At 43.6% G+C, this 22,635-nt stretch overlaps 1 protein-coding gene across 3 annotated transcripts in view; it reads right to left on the reverse strand.

Annotated features, from left to right (window-relative positions):
- nrp1a (neuropilin 1a) overlaps window positions 1-22,211 on the reverse strand; it is a 62,379-nt gene extending 40,168 nt beyond the window's left edge. For 2 of the 3 annotated variants that reach the window (XM_029529082.1, XM_029529080.1), the window contains exons 1-4: window positions 21,668-21,829; window positions 20,044-20,456; window positions 18,722-18,896; window positions 3,321-3,502 (exon numbers count right to left, since the gene is read on the reverse strand). In XM_029529082.1, coding sequence (XP_029384942.1) covers window positions 3,321-3,502; window positions 18,722-18,896; window positions 20,044-20,146 — 460 coding nt within the window. In that variant the 5' untranslated portion in view covers window positions 20,147-20,456; window positions 21,668-21,829. Of the gene's footprint in view, window positions 1-3,320; window positions 3,503-18,721; window positions 18,897-20,043; window positions 20,457-21,667; window positions 21,830-22,151 lie in introns of those variants that run through there. The other variant, XM_029529081.1, reaches the window with a different exon arrangement.
- Between the last annotated feature and the right edge of the window lie 424 nt (window positions 22,212-22,635).

Consider the following 22,635-nt stretch of genomic DNA (forward strand, 5'->3'; position numbering starts at 1 on the left):
AGCAGCTGTTGATGCTCTTGGAAGGCATCGTCTTCTCTCAATCTGTGGTTTCACCAGTGCATTACCAAGCTGCTCCAGGAAAATCCTCCTGCGGCTCAGTTTTCCCCTGTTCCAGTCCTTGTTTATTTCACACCATATCACAAACGCATTGTATGCACTCACATCAATGATGTGGAAGAAGATGACAAGGGGCCAACGGGCAGTCATGCGTCGACAGCTGTATGTGGCTGTGACCTTGTCCAGGTTGTCCACCCCTCCCTTTGTCTCATTGTAGTCCAGCACCATTTGTGGTTTTTTGTCTTCTCTGCTGCTCAGGGCATCATCTTTGTGCATGGTGCTAAGCAGCAGGACATTTTTCCCTTTCTTGGGGCAATAGGAGACCACAGTTGCTTTATCAGTGAAGGCAAACACTGAAGATGTTACCTTCCTGTTCTTGACAGCAAGAAGTTCAGAGGGAAGCTCTGGTTTATTTTTTCTCACTGTCCCCAACATCGTTACCTTCCTTTCCAGCAGTTCCTCACCCAGGGCATAAGATGTGAAAAAATTATCACATGTAATATTATGCCCATGCAGTCCTTCAGCCATATCAAGCACAACCCTTGTGCCCTGATTTTTTTCCGGTGCTTCGCCAGGAGATTTGCCTGTGTAAACCTGCATATTCCATGCAAAGCTGGACTGTGCATCACATGCTGCCCATATTTTGATGCCATATTTGGCAGGTTTGCTTGGCATATATTGTCGGAATGGACAGCGCCCACGAAACGCAACCAAGCACTCATCGACAGTCACGTGGGGGCCTGGATTGTAAAGCAGGGGTAAACGCTGCACCCACTTGTCCCACACATCCCTTATTGCCGCAAGTTTGTCACGTTCGCGTCGGCCGTGCCTTGTTTGTTTGTCATCAAAGCGTATGACACGGGACAAAACTTGGAATGTCTTCAGAGACATGGTGGCTGGAAATATTGCCCTTCCAGTCTCAGCATTCCAAAGGCTTGCTGTTGCTTCACCTTTTGATTTATAAACTCCCGCCAAAATGAGCAAGCCAATGTAGGCTTCCAAGTCGACTACATCCAAGTCTTTCCAACTGTCCCCATACACACGCTTCCCCTCTAAATTTGTCATCCCAAGTACAATATTCTCAATCGATGGTGTTATGAAGAGCTCTAATGATGACTTGATGTCTTCAACATGGCTGATTGCATATCTGGTGGGGCCTGGAACCATTTTGATAATATTAGTAGCGCTAAGTCTACCTTGCTGTCTAAGTGGGGAAAGGGACCATATTATCTTTCCATTTTTGGAAAGGATCGTGTCTGCTGGTGGTTGAGAAGCAACAGGAGGGTCAACACTCTCATTCTCATCAGATGAGAATGCCTCAAAATCAGGGTCCTCCTCAACACAATCCTCTGTCTCAGAAACATTCTCCTCTATGTCACTTTCACTGTCAAAGAGCTGTTCCAAAACGTCATTGACAGTAAACCTTTTCCCAGAAGACATTTTCAAATGAGAGAGCGTGCAGATTGCAGTGTACACAGAGCACAAAGAAGAATGATGTGGATAGAGGGCTGCAATGCAAGCTTTTATATGTTTGCTCCTCCCTTATTTTGCATGAACTACCAATGTCCTTGCAGGAATACCCCGCCCTCCACAGAGCGGGAAAGTTCCCCCCCCCCCCTCCTCCACAGAGCGGGAAAGTTCCCCCCCTCCACAGAGCGGGAAAGTCTCCCCCCATTATGTATCAACTCAAAAGTATCAACTCTGCACCTGCAGGTGTGGGGATGTTAGGTCACACACACAGACAGACAAGTTTTACACAGCTAAAACAGCTTGGGGTCAAATTGACCCCAGAGGAACACCGATGCGTGGAATATGCGTTCAGCACATTGAAAAAATATTATCATGATAATTTTACGCTTAATCAGTTGTCCCCATCAAATTAGGAAAAGTCATGAAATATGGAGCAAAAAAAAAAAAGCCAACTATTGTTTTTTGAATGATAAACATTGATTGGGGTCAAATTGACCCCAAGGATAATAGGAGGGTTAAAGCTAGAAATATATCTTCTTGTGGTTTCAGATAAAAACACTGAAAAGGTGTACGTGGAACCTTTAGGCGCACAGAAATCACAAACCAGTTAGTTACTTGTTCTTGGCATGTCTCCTCTCTGTGCTGGTCCCGGTGTACCATCTGACAGTAAAGCAAAACTTGAAACAGCAAGGTTTAGCAAATTAGGCCCACGCTTATTGCGCAACAATTCACATCAGATAGAAATTGGTACAATTATGGAACATATGGGACTATGATTCATTGGTTTTGAATGCAGCATATTGCTTGCCATATTGTGATTGCATAATTTGATGCTCTGTTGCTTTGACTAAATCACAAACAAACCATGAAATTAGACAGAGACTCTTGCCCCATTATCAGAATGATTCCCCCAGCTTTCATACCCTATCCTGCTGTGTCGGGTTGATTGATTCAGCTGGAGACAGATGTCACTGATGTTTTCAGTGAGGAGTGTTGTAACAATGCTATCCTAACCTTAAATTGGTGTTCAAGTGATTGTTTAATGTCAATAATCAGTGATGTTTCTTCTTTAGCGTAACAAATAAATAAACAATTACTGTATGTTGCTCATATTGAAATCCAATGTGGGCAACATTTTCTATATTCAGAAAACAGGACGAGGGCCTTATTGATGTAGAAATTTTAAAGCTGTAGTCAGTGTGAATAAAATGCCAGAAAACCACTGATTATAAATTGATCACATTAATTCATTAGCAGCTTAGTAAATTGAGAGCTTTAGGTGAGTTAATAAATGGACTTTAAGGTAAGTCCTGTTTCAGTTCTTTATCACAAATAATCTCTCTCCATACTCACATATCACATATCACATGGCATGATAGTGACTTCAATAGGGCATGTGCATGCTGTAAACAAAAAGCTGATTATCTACTCTACAATTGGTTAGCGGCAGAAGTGACTGAAGTGACTACAAACAGAAATTTTATAGTGTCAGTGAGGAACGGCAGCTAGCAAAGACAATAAAGTGATTGTCCATGTTGCTTTCACCACTGGTAGCTGTGACTGACAAGGACTGAAAGTTTGGGTCTGCATCATTACAAACATAGCAGAAGTGAGGCGTTTAAAGCTAAAACATTTTAATCTGGATGCAGCCCAAAGTGTGTGCTTGAATAAAAGCACTGAAGTGAGACAAACAGGATTGAGATCCAGAGTGACTTAAGGGGCAAACTAGCATTGGGCCATGCTTTGCACAGTTCACACAGATACAGTGAAGTCAGGGCTGAAAGCACACACACCTGTTTTAAAGATCTCATATCGGATAGAGAATCCTGCTCCGTGGGTCTCGTAGTCAGACACAAACTTGATGAAGAGTTGGTTTCCAGAGGAGACGACTGGGGAGGGGGCGATCTTCCCGCAGTACTTCCCCACTAGCTGACCACTCTCATCCACGCCGTCCCGCACCTCCACATAGTCGTACCTGGACAAGATGAGAAAAAATAAATGGGGTCAGACTTATTTGTTCACTTTGCTTTCTGATTTACTGATTAAATCAGATATAGAAGCGGATACTTAAGACCTTACTGCTGTGTTGTTTATATGGTGCATGTATACACTGGTACTCCTGGGAGCACATAAACACAGAGCAAAAAAGCATATTGTGCAGGTAATGTGGTGGAAATGTGCTAATGAGGACTCTGGTTAAAAGTCTGAGAACAGGTGGGCAGGCAATGTTTTCATTACATCGACCAGGCATATATACAGACATGCACACACAAAACAGCACTGAGGTCAAGTTTACATAACCGCAGTAGTGTATGGCCTGCTTAACCACAGGATAACACTGACAGCTCGTGTTTGACTCTTCTATAAGAGACTCAGGAATTGAAAGTGATTAAATTTTTGCCTATGGCTCAGGGTGGTGTATAGACTGAGCAGGTGGTAAAGCTATTAAATACACACAAACACACACTAAAACATCACATTCAAATGGAATTTCAGACCCACGGCTATTGAAGGGAGCAGCCACCTAATTGAGTCAGCACAGAGTTCAGGAGCAGAAGAAGAAAACAGCTTCGAACCAGGTTTGCGAACAGGAGCCACACATACACACAAATACACGCACACCAACCCACACACACAATCTGGCATGAGAAACTTAAGATGGAAGAGCAGTCAATTTGAGTGACTGGGCAATGAGGGTGGTCTAAATAGCCCCTGGTTATCGCTGTGCATGTTTTCAGAAACTTGCTAAGAGTTTACTACATTAAATTAACTCGGCTTTAATCCAGTGCCTGTGCGTGTGGGTTGACATGATGGTTCAAATGACTTTTCCATGCTGTGTTTTGACTGTGAGTGACAGACCAAGTGTAGATTTTGGTTCAGGTTTCTGAAATTCATAATTGCCTATAATGTCTGTTCACACAAAGCTCTCAGCTCTGGGGCCCCTAGTGGCTCACCTTGTAGAGCACACAACATAAGGACTGACACCTAACAGGAGCAGGTTTGGATTGAACCTGTGTTCATTCTTGGACTATCTAAAACAACAAAAGCAAAACAAAACCACTTCAGGAGACTTATCAAATGGCTTCCTGTCTGAACCCTTATGGCCTCTATTGGAAACCAAGCAAAAAAAAAAATGCCATTCACACACACTAAGTACACATATTAATTTTAATTTATGTAAAGTATAATGTACAACAGGTGTGCAGGTACACACAAACACACACACTCCTGTCTCCTTAGTGTGAACGTATACACCCTCTGGGCGAAAGGGCCTACTTTCACAGTTTTGCTTGATTCCCAAATTACTGTCAAAACATCAGACCTCCTTAGCGATTCTGAACACACTTAATTCACAGGATTTCGCACAAAAAGGTGATTTACACTTTGAATGATGGCTTGGGGTGGGCTAAGTCCCTCAGGTGGGGTCTGACATGTATTTGCACGCAATGTTTTCCAGCCTTCTCTGTGAAAACTGTTACCTTCACCTACCTCAAAGTCAAGTAACGTGTTTGTAAAACAGAATGCAAATTTCCGGAGTTGATTTGCAGGGGACAGGAGTGGGTTTAAAATGTTACAACATGTAGAGGCAGTTATGGCAGAAAGACCACATAGAGCTGGACAAATGTAGTAATAGTTGAAACTGGGTCCCCCGGGGAGACTTGGTGGTTGACTTCACTAGTTTTTCTCTTGGCACTCTGTGATCTGAGGGGATATGGAGCTGTGAGCATGCATCAGGTGTCTCCTCTTGTTCCTTGACACTTTTGACTTTTTCCATGTCGGGTTTAATGTTTGCTGCATGGTGAAAAAGACTGACATGCAACCCCTTTTCTCCACCCAACGGAGACAATCAAGCTATCAAGCATCAAAAATGCTTTGTTAATACAGTTTTAAAGCTTTTTAGGAGCTCAGTCATCTCACTTCTGTTGCCTTCTGTGTTAAATCCTCCCTTGAATAGTTTAGCTTCTCATTTCTCTACTTTGTTTCAGCTACTTTATCAGGTGCGGCTGTCTAACAAATACTAGTTTCACATGGTGTTTACGACGTTCCCCCCAAACCTCCACTTTGCGGCTGACTGACAAGGCAAGTAACTCATAATTGGATTTAACAAGCTCCCTTGGAGCAGAGATCAGGTTTCTGTGGAAATTATGTCATTATCTAGTTAAGGCACCAGTATAAATATTTACAATGCAAGAATTTAAAGTCGATAAAACTTCATCATTGTTACTGCAGAAATGAAGTTAGTCATAACTCATTTTAAGACTGAGGTGACCAGGTGACCGTGGGGATCATCATCTTTTTTGGATCCTGCTCAGTATATTTTTCCTTCTCTCAATATTAATATATATAACTTTATATTTAGCTTTAAGTTGTATGTGTCTGCATGTGGTGAAGTTGCCAGTGCTCTGTATTTCATAAAGGTGCAGCAGTGAAACCAAGGAACGCACCTCTCCTCTCCTCTCCTCTCCATCTTTTGATTCACGGCTCACAATAGAGAGCATCAAGAGCATCAATCTTTCTGTGGCTGTGCTCTATTCTATCAGCAGACTTATAATTCACCTCAGATTCTGTGTCTCTGCAGTGATCTGACTCCTCCCCTGCAACTGCCAAAAGCTGAGCGTTGCCAGACGCCTGAAAAATTGATGCTGAGATGCATCATTGGGATGAAGAGGGAGAGAAGAGCGAGCTGAAGCAGGAAAGCGAGTGTCTCTCTGTGTAGTGTTTTCTTGTTTGTGTGGACATATTTGTGACAGATTGGATGTGCAAACATTACATGGAAGTTGTAGCACACATTGGCTATAGTATAACATATAATCAGGCATGCACAAACAATATAACTAATGTTTTAATTTATCCACTATTATGTTGCTGCTTCTGTTTCAACTTGTCGCACCTTTGGAAAAACTGTTTATTGTATTATTACCATAGTGCATCGTTAGATGGCAAGCCCCCACATAGGCAGCATGTGGGAGAGAAGGATGCAGATGGAAGAAATATGCCTCTTTGTGCTTTATGTGCAAGGACAGACGGACAGATAGAAAGAGAAGACATTTAAAATTTCTCTGTTTATTCCTAAATGACTGGTGTGTCAGCCAGAGCTCCAGCGGTTCTGTAACAGTGGGTCCAAACTGCTCCATCCAAGCCCTTATCATCTGGAAGAGATTATGGCAAACGCTTGGCAGGGCAGTTTGACGCCTTCACCAGGCTCTCCTGCTGCCCGCCGTGTTAAATGTAGCTCTGAGCCATTGCTCTAAACACTTGTGGGAAAATACTTCTGTGGGTGAGAGTCAGGAAAGACAGGAAGATGGTTAATAGCCTTTATCCAGGATCATAAAAAAAGATGATGAGCAAGGCTCACTTTTAAGCCATGGATGGATCCACATATTTCAGGGATTGCCTCTTAACTACATCCTCCTGATCTGTCACATTAAACACTGATTCCTCTGCTCAGAGACCTGTGTGCTGCTTTTTTATGTTGTATCACTGTTGTACTTGTTGGGTCTTATTCCTCATGACAGTACAATTCAGTTGAGCGACACACCTATTTATCTGTCTAGTCTGCTTTGGGTCTGGGTGGGCCTGTCAGCAATGCGCAACACACAGACACACACACACACACACACACACACACACTCACACACAGTAAGCTGCCTACCACAGTGCTAATAGTGAAAACGGTTTGCCAACCCAGTGGGGAAATTAAAGGGAAAAAAGAGAGGGGTATGGGTGAGAGGCGGGGCGAGGGGGTGCGAGAATGAATGTAATTCTCAACGACCTTCGCTTCACCAACTTGAATGTATTAGCTTGCCTTCTTTCTTCAGGCACAGAGAGAAAGCAATCCGCTAGTGTCAAATGAGAACATTAGGCTTCCTTGCAAAGCCAAAGAGAAGGCGACAAACCGCTGGTCTAACAATATAACAGTTATATTGCCTGAAGCTTTCCCATGGAAATAATCTGTCCCCCCTCTATAAACGTCCGCTTGATATGGCTCTACAAAAGCAATACAATCTGAGGCAATGGAATAACACAATGACTGTATAAAACCTCATACAATTGGTTAGATTTCTTAATCAGACCATTTATAAGCTGGAGGAGCATTCTGTGGGAAAACCCCAGAACAAGAGTGCTTTCTTTGCTATAACTCCTTTCGGTTCAGCTCGATATAGAACAAATACCTCACACTTTTCTCTGGCAATTCCCTTTCTGTGCCTGTCACGCTGTAACATGCTATTGAACGAAAACATGTCACCTACAACATGTCAAAACATCTCACTGGTGGAAAGGCCTAGACAACATACTCAGGACATCTCTGCCAGGCTGAGGGAGACTTAGTGGGGTAACGGCTACGTTGTTGTCAGCTGTCAGGAACCTCCATCCAGAGCTCTCACTGGTTAATGAGTCTCAGATCACAAACTGTCATTGTAACATTTGTACCATGAGGCCTAGAGACAAACTGATTATTAGACTTCCTTTTTCCAAGACTGGAGGGGAAATATTATTGAAACAAAATGATCTGTCTTCACTTTCCCACCTGCACTTCCTTCCCTCTTACATGTATAATTCAGTAACCTCAACTAGAATAACAAGTTCCATCTTTCCGTAGGCCCAATGCAGTTGTAATGACCAAACATAAGCTTGCCTGGATAGACAAAAAAACTTGGCACAAAACCAGGTCTACATCTTAATGTTCTAAGCTTAAAACATTAACCCTTGTGACTTGCTAACATTAAAATTTTTTATGGGGGGGAGACCTCATCGTTAAAACAGAGGCCTGACCACGAGACATTGGAAAATGGCGAGGCTTTTTAAAGCTAGCAAAGCCGCAACTTCTGAATCTGCAGAAAGTTATGAGGAATCAAAGGCTGCAGAATGTGCCAACTCAATGAGTGGGATAAACCACCAACCAATCAGCACAGATGGGTTCAGAAGTGGTTCCTTGTCAGCGAGGGGAGAAGGGTATGATTGCTTTGGCCACTACCATACTGCCACGTGGAAGGATGGAAGATAAAAAAGATGGATGCCCCACCCAGATGGCCTAGCTGTAACTGTCTACTGGGCCCTCTTTGGGCGTCACCCCCACCCAGTGGGTGTCAGAGCTGTCATATTTTTGGATGCTATAGTAGTTTTTTATTTATTGGTGTCTTTGGCCATCCATTTCTAAAGCATATTTGCTCTCTCAAATAGCAATTATCATTAGCATTGATGGATTTAACGTCCCTCCATCCATTAGCTTTCCTAATTACACTGTTGAGAGGTCTGCTGTTGCCAACTATCAAATTAATGAATTCAACTATTTAGGCTCGATTATTGTGCTCCCATCCCCCTGCCCCTCCTCTGCAGGATACACAATAATCCTTTATTCTGAAATATGAACACAGAAAGATAGCGGCACATTTATGCCTCTGGGAAGGGATCCTTACTGCTCATGAACTTTGACAACCTCATATTTAGGGCATAAGAGTGTTTGGCAGATTTTTTTTTTCTTTCCCTCTGAGTGACTCTGATGTGCCTGCAGGACCAAAGGAGAGTGGTGCATATTTTCTTCTTATGCTCAATATGCCACAATAATATGTTTAAGTGTGAGTATAAATGAGATTTTGGTCACTTAATCTATGTGGTCCAACGCTGACTTAAGTTAATAGCAACTGAAAACATTTAGATTTCTGGTTTCTTTGTGTTCTAATGAACAGCTGATGTCTCCTGGACATGCTTCACCGCATGTTTACGGCAAGATCATATAATATTCATTTATTAATATTAATAAAAATCGTAAAAGTTCAGTACTCAAAATGGGTTAAATAAATAATCTATGAATGCAGTAAAAAAAAGAGTAAATGTCCATTTTGTTGTTATTATATTTGACAACAACAACAATAATAATCGTAATCAAAATCCTAATAATTACAATAACTATAATTACAGTTGTTTGAAATTTTAAATCAGTGATATACATCCAACTGCAGAAGATAGCTGAGGTGCTAAAATTCATGACTGTACAAAAGCTGTATATTAAAGCTGAGCAGGGTTGAGGATCTCCATAATAGATCTCGTTATAATGACTACAGTACAATTAAATATAAATCCGCCTATGGCAAATGGATATACACATTTAGCACTTTTTCCTGCTAAGTGAGCTTCGGAAATGAAATTGCTTATCACACAGCAGCGCTTCATATGTATTTTACTGTGCAGATATGAATATTCAGTCTCTGCAAATTACGCCACCCACCCATAAGATTCATTTCTAAGAAATACTCCAAAGAAGAAAGGCCCCAGTGTAGTCTAGTCATTTTTACTGAGAGCTGTTTTGCAATTAGTCAGTTATAAACAAAACTTTAATATGACAGAGACAGAAATGTCTTCTTAATTTCTTAAGGGCTGAAAAAGAAAAAAAGCAAGAAATTGGTATAAAAGCCTGAAAAATACAAGGAGTCAGAGAAAGCAATTAATATGGAGGGGATGAAAAGGACCATGTGCTTTGTCAGAAGGAAGAGACAAAGAGAGGGAGGGAAAGAAAAGCACTCCAACCCATTTCTGGGGCCATTACAGAAGGGAATGACTCCCATTTGTCCCACCTTGACATTCGAGAGGATCTCTGATTACACAGGGCAGGCAAAGGTGAGCAAAGAGAGTCCTCCACAGGGGTCTGTGGCATGGCTCAGATGATATGCCATCGTTAAGACAATGAGAAGTCAAGGGTAAAAATAACAGGGTACTAGGAGAAAAGCTGCCCATGTGGCATGGCAGGGGATGATGTATACGCTGTCCCTGATATTGTTGCCTCCTCACCCTATAGGGCACCTACAGGGCTCAGTTACATGGATACATGGATATCCTGCAAGGAGGGAGCACAGGGGCCACCTCACCCAGACTCAACCATAGCCCCAGTCTCTCAGTGCATTACATTCTTCAGCCAGTTATATTTCTTTGATCAATACTTAGCAAGACATGATAAGAAAACCATGTTTGTACTTGGCTAACTGTGACTTTGTGACCAAAACTTTCAAGTCAAAAGGCTCCAATTTTTTCCAGTATGTCATAACAGGTGGAGAATTCAGGGGTCAAACTATTGCTGGGTATCCAGCTCATGTCTTTATGAGTGTGATGTGACTGAGGACCAGGAACCATGTGACAAGAAGAAACATGGAAGCAATTGTTAACAACCTAGTGCTCCTCTCTGTATAATAAGCTGAATATATCTGGAGTACCCTGCATTTACAGATGGTGAGAGGAACAGGGGAGGAAGGGAGGAGTGGAGTTCAGCCAATGAGGAGGTCATCTAGAGGTAAAGTTAAAGGGTGCTGTTCAAAACTCTCCCTCTTCCTCTCACAATGAGCAGGAAGCGAGAAAGAGTGGCTTGTCAGGGAAATAGAAAAAAAGTGTGAAGGCATGTCGGTTGGGTGGTTGATAGACGTAGTGCAGGAATAAAAACAAAAGAAAGAAATTGTGCAAATAGCTGATAGAGGTAGTTGGCAAACAACTGTCAGCACTGCTGAATGTTCGGTGTGTGGAGCTTGTTCTCTCTCTGAGATTCTTTTACAGGACTCTACAACAGAAATAATGCTTGAGGGCAATGGCAGTAATAACTGCACTGGGAATTATTCAATTAAACACCCCATCTGCCCCCCTCCCCGGGTGCTCTCCCTCTTCTTCCTTTCCTTTGTCCTCCCTGCAGCCTGTATAGGCAGCGGGGACTGTGGGGGTGAAAGAGCAGTATTGCCTGGGTGCTCCATGACCTGGTCATCTGGCTGGACATGAGGCCACTTGGCTGGGAGCATGGAGACTCAGTGCACAGGCCATGAGTGAGAGCTGTGGAGGCGGAGTGGAATTGTTTGCTTCAGTGTCGACAATATGCACAAACAGCCGCCAGTAACTACACCTGACCTTAAACCACACAGCAACCTTGACAAGAAAAGCTATTTGTGGTTCTGAACAGGAAGAGGAATAGGGGTGGTGATCCAAATAAATAAGGGGAGTGTTTTTACAATGGTCACATATTTACTTTGAGTGACACATTTGCTACATAGCCAGTTGATTAGCCCTCGGATTTTTAAAACCCACATCCTTTGTTTCATTCTGATGGCTGCAGTGTTCTTGCTGCATGCAAAGAACTCAGATTTTCCAATGATACAGCACTTTGAAAGCCAAACAGTCCACACTGTGAAGGCCACATGCCAGGCCATACAACTCTTCCGTGGTGCCAGGGAGAGAGGCTGAATGTCTGGCATTACAGGCCCGATCTAAGTGCCGTTAGCCGGCCAGCTCTAGTCTGCATTTGGAGGGCAAGGTGACTCTTCTAAAAACTGGCCCTACAATCAGAATTTGCTGCCTATTTTGAGGCTGTCTGTCTAGCAGTATATTTTCCATATTCCTTTTGCTCAATTCCTCTGAGAGTTTGTGTAGAAGGATAGGGCCCTTCTTGACACAGGGGTTATCCTGGAATGGCTGAACAAGCGCCAGAGATTCTACCCTCCACTGCCCCACTGTGATAATACCACAGAAAGTTGCTGCAAGGCTGAATTTACACTCCTTTTTACAATTACTGTCATGTAACAAAAGAAATAAAGTCGTGAGAAAAAAAAGCAATGGTGGTTGCAAGGAAAAAGAAAGACCATGACTAATGTTGCCAATTTAGCGAAGCGAGATCAAGCAAAGAGCAAACAAAGCCAGGGATTGTGAGTGCTCTAACTCAATCAGAGAGCAATGGGGTACTGCCCCATCAATCACTGTCTTCTTGCCATGTCAGCTGAATCAGAGCGAGTGTAGAGGTGGAGAAAAACCAGCGGGCAACAGAAGCCTGCTGTGCATACACACAACAACCCCGAAAATGACCCCGGGGATCTAGGAGCTGAAACAGGAGGGTCCTTGGCTATACTTCCTACCCACCTAACCTCTTGCACATTGCAAACAAATTTTACTTCAACCAAAGCCCCTCTGGGGACCTGCTTTATTGTTTGAGTGAAGAGCTTCTGCAGTTGCTGAGCGGCCCCCTCCCACCTGCCACCTCTTGAGAATCTGTAAACACCAGGGCGTTAGGGCAACAGACAGGACCACAGTCACATCAATCAAAATCAACAGCTACATTCAAGGTTAGGCCACTGAAGGAAACATGTGTGACAAGCCTGGACATGCCATATTAGAGTGTCTCGAACTCCGTCTATCAGTATCTCTAAAGAGTCTCTTCTCTTCCTTGTGTCCTTTGGGATGGATTAATATATAAGACGTTGGTATGTGAAAGTAATCCACTCCTGATATCGGTCCTAAGACCCGCATTTCATGAACTGGAATTATTGTTAATTATCCACCGTCCATTTCACTTCTTGTTTTTTTTTTCACATACAGCCTCGCAAATGGGCAAATCAGCATTTGATGGACAGAAAAGAGAGAGAGAAGAAGAGAGAGGGAAAACCTGTTGCTAATTATATTATACAAGAAAGGGGGAGGGTACTTATTGCCAACTGTCCTTTGGAAACAGAAACGCATAATTGAATTACAGCCTCAGTGTTTAATGCTTTTTCGGCTGCGCTGGAAGGAAAATGAGAATGAATTTTTTTCTTACAGTCAATAGATGTGTGTCCAGATAACAAGCTAAGATTACCAAATGCTGTGTCCTTTAATCACGAGTCTCTCCATGAAGCTCCATTTCTTGAAATCTGCTTCGGATAAAGAATTAAAAGAGCATACTGCTGACATCTCTAAATTGTGTGGCCCGCAGCTTCATTCCACAAGAAACTTCCATATAGGGATGCTTGTACTGGTTTGAGGCTGGAAAAAAACTTAAGAAAAGAATTCACCAACATTGTGCCAGAAGTAGCTTAGTGACAGTCAATCCCTGGCTAATACGGGTTGCTAACTCCCACATTGAGATGAAAAACAAAACAGACAGTCACGTGAAACTCTATGATGCTTTTGTCCCTCCATCAATATGTGACTGAGACTTGAAATCTGTGGGGTTATTTATGAGCATGGGCCTTGACTCGTCTCTTTCTCTCTGTCTCGGTCTTTTTCAATCCTCCTTTTCCCCACTCTTCCGCTATGGAGTGGGCCTCCCCCCTGCTGTGAGGTAGAGTGGCTCGCCTCCCGGTTGTGGTCAGGTTGTGCATGAATCAAAGTGGTGACAGAACAGCAGGGAGGATGGCAGATGCCACGGCCAGAAAGCTTTTCAATCAGGCTGCCCTTCCAAGCCTCGGCCAAGGTGAAACACTTCACCGGAAAAAAAAAAAAAAGAACCTCATCCTGATGGTCACACACACACATATATTCTATGCATGCAAGCACATATGCACAGACCTACTTTAATCCTGCTCATTAAACAGGAAGTAGCCCTTTATGTTTAAAAGAGATGATGAAGAAGGAGTAATGACAGTGAAGGTCAACAGCTTTCTGAAGTAACACCTCTGTCTGCTGTCCCTGTCCTTTCTGCCCTCTGGTAAATTAACAAGGTAAACTTTTTCCATTTAACAGCACTGCAGCATTAATTTGCTTTGAATGACTCTCTTGGATCATTAATGGGGATGTTTCACAGCTTGGAAACAGGTCTAATATTTTGTAAATAGAAATTCGAGATGAGAAATGCTTTCTGGACATTTTACAATGCTGACAAAATAATATTTGGTGTAATTGCTGTGATGTTCAAACAAGACATTCAAAGCAAGTTGCTCTTTGAGATGCGTTTGACAAGCTCTTTTTTTCTCCAAGATATTCAGTTTCATTTGCTTTCAATTGTAATGAACTGCGGGAGTGTGTTGCTGAGGAAAATACCAGGTGCATAATTTCAGCTGCTTTTGTCAAACCCGGTAGTTAAAAGAAGTGGTGTAGCCCTCGGCTCTCTTGATTTTATTGTGCCTATTTTGAGTCCTCGCCCCCCCATGGCATGGATGCCTCTCTGTGACATTCACTTTAAAAGACTTACGTACCAACAACAGAAATAAATGTCCGCTAACAGGCTATGTGTATCTCCAACCATCCGTGTCACTCCAGAGCTCTGGTCCCGGCCCCCAGGCCTCGTGCTCCTTAGGTCCCAATACTTCCCGTCTTTAAAAGCTACTACCAACACTGGACTGTTAAAAAAGGTTCCTTTTTAATTTTTCAGTGTTTACTTTCCTCCATGACAACGGCTGATAAATGCTCATGGAGCCCACTTCCCCTTATTTGCACATGGTTCCCTTGCAGAGGGAGTGTGATAAGAGTGGTTATTGGGGAAGAGTTCTTGCTCCTCACTCCCCAGCTCTGAACCTCTACTGCTCTTTATCGTGCAACTGCTACATGCTATTCCAGTGGAAGGGGTGCAGGGATTAGGGACAGTTGCCTAGTACCTCCCTCTGCCTACTCTCACTTCCTAAGAACAGGTGGCCCCCTGTTGGGCAGCACCACCTGATAAATTACTGAATTACTGAAATTCCACATGACAAAGAAGGAGTCAACTGCAGATCTAGAGGGTAATACCTCTGGTTACTCATCAGGTCAGGTCAAGAATGCCAGGAGAGGCAGCATGTCTGTTGTAAAGACTGCACGGTGGAGAATGTTTGCCTTACAAGCAGTCCAGGGAACCCTACAGGGCCAGCTCAGCAGGAGATTGCAGAGGAAGGGGCAAAAGGAAAGAGAGGGAGAAGACTACAATTAAAAAGAAGGGGAAAAGTGCTTTTCCAAGCTTTGGGTTACAGGCACCTACAGGCAGGGGGGCTCTCACAGACTCCTGAGGCGTGGTGGGGCAGGAGACTTTCACTGACTCTCTATACAATCTCCCCCACAAAGGGGGCTCCTTAAAGAAGCATTCCTCACATATCTCTACTGCCTTGTACCACCCTGCTATACATCTCATCTGCTGCTCAGACTGTCACACTGGAATTTCTGTGAGGTCCAAAAAACACTATCCAGACAGAGAGAAAAGCAAAGAAATGAAGAGAGGGCCAAATAAAAAGGAGACTCTCTCTCCCTGTTTTTAACCTCTCTCTACTCCTACTCATCCAAAACAAACAGTGTAGCACTGACTGACTGACTGACTGCAAGGGAGTTCAGAGTGCTGGAGAAGTACAGGAACTGTTTTCAGTCTGGTCAGCAAACCCAACGCCATCAATGATTCATAATGTTGCCAAGAGTAGGACACATCATTTCTATAGAAAGATGGTTTTCTTCTTTGAGTCAGCAGGAGAGAAGGTGCTGAGAACAGCCTGCATCTCAGGATGAAACACTCTAGTTTGAGTGAGTTCAAAACTCTGGACGGTCCAACTTTACCTGACTTGAACAATAAGAACTGTACCACAATTTTGCAAATTGGATCAATTGCTCTCCAATCTACCTTATGTGAAACCTGTCATTTGTTTAGAATGGAATCCTCTAAAGCTTCAATTTTTTTTTTTTTTTCAGATGTCAGAGCTGCCACAGCCAGACGAGCCTGACAGCCATAATCAGATAGCAGAGAAACAGAACGGGTACTTGAGGAGGGGAGCAGAGCCAAAGCATATCTATTTACTTCAATTTTCACTTGAGTTTAGCTTGTGCATTCCGCTGATTTTCAGAGTGAATTGCCTTCAAATATTTGCCTTGATGCAGACTGCGCCTTTGCCTCAAACTTCATTAGCTGTTTGAGCGGCGAGGGTGGCCCCTGAAAACTCGACTCTGTGAAAGTCTACAGCGGTGCGTGAAAGGTAAACACGTTCTGCATTGAGAATCACAGGGCTCACTTAGTCTCCTTATCTCTGTGATGAAGTGTTTTCCTCCTCCAGCTCTCAGGATACAGGCCTCTGCACTTCCCCAAACAAACCTGTCAAGGGTAGCACACACGTGCAACAACACCAGACTCCACTGAGTGAGGGCTGTTTTTCTTTTTACGAGCACCACTTTGAGTGCTTCTTGTTTGGTTTGCTGATAACAGCCATGTTGGGGTACATGTGGTGCATATGTGTTCCATTTGCCCACTAATTAGATTGCAAGGCGGTGCACTGAAGCATGCATTGTAGCCCCCACCCCCCTGAACCTCCACCCACTCTGCCGGTCCATCAGATAAGGAAGCCATTCTGACTCTCAGTTTCCATTATGTAAGGGCACATTTCGTGAGTGGAGCTGCGACAAGGAGTCTGATGGTCCGAAGCAAATCATAGCCCTACTACTCTATTCAGAGTCATACTGACTATGCCTTTGTTTACAATTGAATAACCTGTGGCATGCCTTGTCAGTGATTAATACGACAGGCCACCTTCATGCTAAACGGGGCCACAATTTAAAAGACATTAGGGAGGAATAAGGGAAATGGATTTCACTCAGTGGCTTGTTTTTTCTTGCTAAATCCAAAATGAAGGCACAAGGTGGAATTTATTGTAAAGTGAAACTTAAGTCCCATGAAAACCACAAATATAAAGCTGTAAACCATGTTACAAATAGGAAAAAGCATTAGGTCAGCCTGACTGTATTCTAGAACAGTCACTGCATAGCCCACATGGATCAGGCGCTGCAAATGATCACTGATCAGTTTCTCCTCTATAAGAGAACTGAGCTAATTTGTCGATGGATCGGTAAACTTGGAGCCAGTTGAAAGGAGGGTGCTCCTTTCAACCTGGAAGAAAAGCTTCCTTGTTCTGCGCCTGTGGTGGCTAAATTCTTGTTACTGCCCACGTTTAAACACAGGAAATTCATTCCTGACTAATTTGATTAGCCCAAGCATTGTTACTGTGACCCCGCCTTCCTCACGCTGCTTCTGACTGGTGGGACAGTTTAACGCTCCTACCAGTCCTGAAACTGGACCCAAAAAGAAGCTTCAAGGAGCAGCCGGCCTTAGAGAGACATCACTGTTCCCTTGCCATAAATCTCTGACAGCAATAGAGAAAAGGTTAAAATGGGATTGAAATCTGGGATTGAAAGAACCAAACCCCTGCAAACATATATGGGCCCATTCAAGGAGAACAAAAGAAGGGTAGGGTCCAGGTTTTTGGGTGTAACGGGGATACAGTAACAAGATCCTGCAAAGCTCTGTACTCTCCTGAGCCCTGCAGCATAAACAAACAGCCCAGACAGAGAAACTGACACACGCACAGAAAAACCACATACAATCACAGACATGCACACACCCAGGCAATCAGAGCGCGGCGGTCTGCCCGGGCGAGGCTCACCTCAGGGCACCCATACTGACACAGGCTCATCACATTACTGTCTCTGGTTTCATCAGCTTAAACTATCTATCTGACAACAGGTTGGCCGCTTAGCGTTTTGTTGGATGTGACAGCTTGCGGCTCACCAGTCAAATAAGGCTCAGCTGCTACCTGTAACCGAATCATTTCACCACATTTTGAGCGAAAAAAAAGTAGAGGAGAGACAAATGCTTTAACTGGGTAGGCCTATTTAACATTAAAACAAACAGAATGGCTTTGCTTTTGTAAGTAGCCCATTCTTGGAACTTTGTGCTTGTTTGGAGAGTAACGGGATTTTAAGTGGGAATAAGAAAGTCAATGGCACACTGAAATGGGCATATTAAAGTATTATCTAGCTACAGTTAAAGGCCTCTGTCGCATTTACGTCTGCTCCCAGCGCCTTCTGCAAAAGTACCATAACTCAGATCAATATCCAACCCTGTTGACTTCGTCCAACAAAGACAAGAGGAAGACACTCCAAAACCAAATGGCAGGGTGAGACGTCCCTGCTGCCATATGTAGCGCCAGAGAGAGAGCACATCAGCACAGCGTCACGGGGCCTGCAGACACTAGATGGCGCAGTTTCACGTGCAATATGAACGAGTGAGGGGAGGGAACGCTTCACACATGCACAAACACACACACACACTTATAAATCCAATAAACCTCACAGGAGCTGCATACAGAGCACACACACCTATAGATGTTGTTAAATATGAATAAATCTGAAGTGTGTGTGTTTTTTTGTGTGTGCATAGCACACACTTGGACTTAACTATTCAGTACAGCTTCTCCTGGAGGAAAGTAAGCTCTGAAGGACAAGTGGGTGCTATGAACCTCATTTGGCTGCATCAGAAAAATATGTCCAAAATGTTCCGATTAGAGGCCCCACCGCACAAAACTGTAAAACTAACTTCACATCAGACTGGAGCCCGAAAACAAATGCTCACAAAAAGAATTTCGAGTCGGAAAACAAAAAAGAAAACATTAAAAACTGAATAAACACACAAAATAACAACAAAACCCCATTACATCTGCTTTTCATAGAAAGGATCGCTAACTCAGGTTCTTACTTGCACTCTCGGTCCTCCAGATCGAAATGCGGATTGAAGTTGATGAGGATCCGCTGGTGGGGACCAGGAGCCGATATCACCCACACGCACCTCTGAGAAGAAGGGTACGACATGGGATAACCGGGCGAGGTGAGGTAGTTGGCGTTTGAGATTCTGATGTTGCCTCCACATTTATCTACAGAGTGAGAGGCGAAAAGTCAAATTTCACATGCGGCGATGGGGGCAGATGCACAGACTGATCACACCAAAACAACACACAATCTATCTAATAATTGAAGGGCGAAATTCTTTAACATTCTGTGCTACTAAAAATTATAAAAATGGCTCTTGCGGGATGGGTTATTCCTGAGCCAGTGGAGAAAACAATTCTTTCATTTCATGCTCTGAAACTTTAATTTCATCGTAATTTAAATGAGAAAATTAAGAGTTCTTAGGTTTCAGTTTGATGCACAACATAAACAGTCTAAAAATAAAGTTTTGTTCTGCTCAAGACAACAGTCACACGATCCGCCAGTTTGTTCCTTCAAACACTCTATTTTATCACTAAAAAGGAATAATCCTTAGTTTTCCCCACAGGCCTGCTGCTGCCCACAATTCTCTTTATTTGTGGCCTGTTTTCATCCTTTTATTCCTGAAAGCCTGGGCCATCTGCTGCTTTGACCTAAGCGCACACCTCCAAACCCTACTCCATCGGAATAAGGCGCTTTACGGAGTTAGGAGCTGAAAACAAAGTAAGAAGTTGAGCAAGTTTAACGTTTGGCCCTCGGAAGCATACAACAGTTTGGGGACTAATGGCTGAACGAAATCCGATCTGAATCATTTAATACGACATGAAAAAAAAAAAACAAAAACAAAAACAAAAAAATAGGAGTAAAAAAAAAAAGAAAGAAAGAAAAATCACCAGACCAAATAAAAACATCAAACAATGCGACTGTTTTTGTTTCAGAACAATATAAAATGTTCTAAACATATAACTAATAATAATAATAATAATAATAATAATACTAAAAACTATAGTTATAATAACAACAATAACCCCACAAGCCAACACTAGGAATATTAAAGGAATAATTTTAATGTTGAATTGAACGAAAGTAGGGAAATCACAAATGAAGGAAAGCGGGGATACAATATGCAATATAAATAATAAAATACGTTTTTTCTTTAAGTGTGGGCAAAATTATCAGGTGAGCGACCTGTGAGTTTGCCAGACGATCAGCGGAGATCAGAGAGAGCTAATCTTTTAGAAAAATAACGGGATTAGAAGGCTTGCAGAGCGCATTAAAGCTTTATTTTGAACAGCTATCAGAAGTCTCGCTTACCGTTTTTGAAAGCCTTGACGACCGAGAGGATTCCTATGAACAGGATAAAGACTAATCCACAATGCATCCTTGTTTTATCGCCAAAAAAAATAAAATTACGCATATAAAAAATGAAACTCCTCCAAAATATTTTCGTTGCGTATTCTTCTTTTGTCCTCTAAACTGAGTGAATGAATCAGACTTGTTTGACGGAGCTGGAAGAGGTCTAAGTGCGTGCTCAGGTCGCTGGCATCCTGTCATTCAGCTCCTGTTTCCTCTCGCCTGTGCCGGCTGCGTTCCTCTCTCCAGCGCCGTCCGTGCCATATCCTCTCCGAGCGAGCCAAAAGCGCGAGGTGTACGAAGAAATGCCCCACTCCCCGTCGTCCTTACTCCGCCAAACGGTACTCAAACGAAGCAGGAGAGGTAATCCTTGGCTGTGGAGTTGAGAGAAACAGGCTGTGAGATGTGAACAGGTTATGAGTGCTGGATGCCGCCGTGCGCACTGGTCATTCCCCCAATCTGTCCAAACCAACGGACGATATGGAGGAGACTATAAAGACACGGATACTCCCCTTCCCCAAACTGCGAGGGCTTCTCTTCTATAGGCTCAGACTGGGGACCGCAAGAGGGTCATGATTGGCTTGATTGCAAATAGCCAGCCTAAGCGGTAAGAGCCCCGTGTCTTTATATGTAAGCGGAGCCGCACACTGAGTCACAGGGCACCAGCAGTCCGTTAAGTGACATGACTCTCTCTCTGTCTCCTCTTCTTCCTCCCCCTCTCTTTTACTCACTCTCCCTCCTCCCCCACCTCCTTCTATCCTCTTACAAAAAGGAGTTAGACATTAATGGAAGATGTAGTGACACAGCAGGACTCCCTCTAGGAATATTCTATCATTATTCAGTTGTTTCCTCTGAAATGTGAACAGCTTGAACAGTCTGAATTATGAAGAGGTCTGTGAGTATTTCAGGATCCCAGGGTTTCCCTTCTATCTGGGACTGATCATTATATGTGACACACTGACGGCACAAGTTCCTCATGTGTTTTCCTAATGCATCCGTCCCTCAAAGTACGGGATCTCTCGCCCAGTTGGAGAGGTTTCTACACCTCAGTGTTGTTTCCGGGCCCCGCTTTTGCGCAAGTGTTACAAATAATATATCAACTGTTTTCGGTTTTCCCTTCGCCTCGATTTTTTTTGCTGCCCAGATGCGCCTCCTGTTAAAGTCCGCCCCACAACGGTGACACAATTAAACTGACACTTAAATTTAGGTCGAAATCGACTGAAACGTAAATTATAGCAGCCTCAGCCGTTTACTCCTGGCTGCCCTCACCGGGTCACAACGCACAAGAGACCGACCGGAGCCGGCTTGAATTCAGCCACTTCACCCAACACATGCAACCCTGCGCTGAGAAATCATGCACAAACGCAACCCGTGGCAGTAAATGGATAGAAAAAAGTCTTAATTTGTGCATTTAAAATCCAGAGTATTAATGATCTGAAAACAACAAAAACATCATATCCGATGAGCTGTGTGTGGTATACATGTCATATGAAACAGGATAAAATCTACTCTGACGGCAGTGCACTAACACGGCAGTCTTTCTTTGGACCCTGTGTATGAGTCAAATAAAAGCAGCTGCATTCACCTGCGCCTTGAGGACCCGCGGACCGGAGGCATCCAGCCCTCCTCTTCCCACTTCCAACATGCGTGGAGCAGTGAGCGCGACACCAGACTTCCCTGATCCTGATTAAATGTCCACAAATCTTCTCCGGCTCCGTACAAGAGCAAGTTAAGTTATTTCCCCTCCGCGAACCCCCTACCACCCCACCCACTTATTATTATTATTATTATTATTAAAGCCGGAGAAGAACGACAGAGCAGTCCGACCTCTTCCCAGGTCCAACCGCGCAAAGATGCACGGCCGATGCCCGGAGACTCGCTCTCCTCTCCGCGTACAGAATGATCGTCCCTCAGCAGTTTTCTCCGGGTCTCCGCGTTGCGCTGCTTCCCATTCAGCGCTGTCACAAGTTAAGTTCCGGCGATGTGAGATATGATAGACAGTCCAAAAGAGTCAAATATAAAGAAGTAATGATGTAGATTTTAAAAAAGAGAAAAAGAAAAGTCCTTACAGATTTATCCTAAGTTTCCGCCTCTCCGTGCGCCACCGCTCTGGGGCTGCTGCGTTGCTGTGAATGCCGAGTGTTGAAGTCCCTGCCAGACACACACGCCTCCTTACCAAGGAGTACGCCGGTGCGCGAGACTGCTGGCGTGCGTGTGCTAGTGTGTGTGCGTGTTTGTTGGTGGTGGTGGGGGTCTCTCAGCAAACAAGATGCAGATTTCACCCTGCTACTACTCTCTCCCTCTGCCAGCCTGGAGCCTTCACTGGACACGTCAGGCGGTCACAGCACAGTGAGAGAGTTAACCCGGCGGTACATCTGCTGGTATTTACTCATTTTATAGAAAAATAGAATCACTCAGACAGCTCTGTAGCTTTACCTGTCCTTCAGTGAATCGTATTCAATAAAGCCGCAACTCCAAAATGGATTATTATGAAATGTGAGACGAATAAAACAGTAAAGTCAGTAAGGTCAGCAATGACCGATGAACCACGAT

The sequence above is a fragment of the Echeneis naucrates genome, chromosome 20 (assembly GCF_900963305.1).
Source record: "Echeneis naucrates chromosome 20, fEcheNa1.1, whole genome shotgun sequence".
In the NCBI taxonomy this organism is placed as follows: Eukaryota; Metazoa; Chordata; class Actinopteri; order Carangiformes; family Echeneidae; genus Echeneis; species Echeneis naucrates.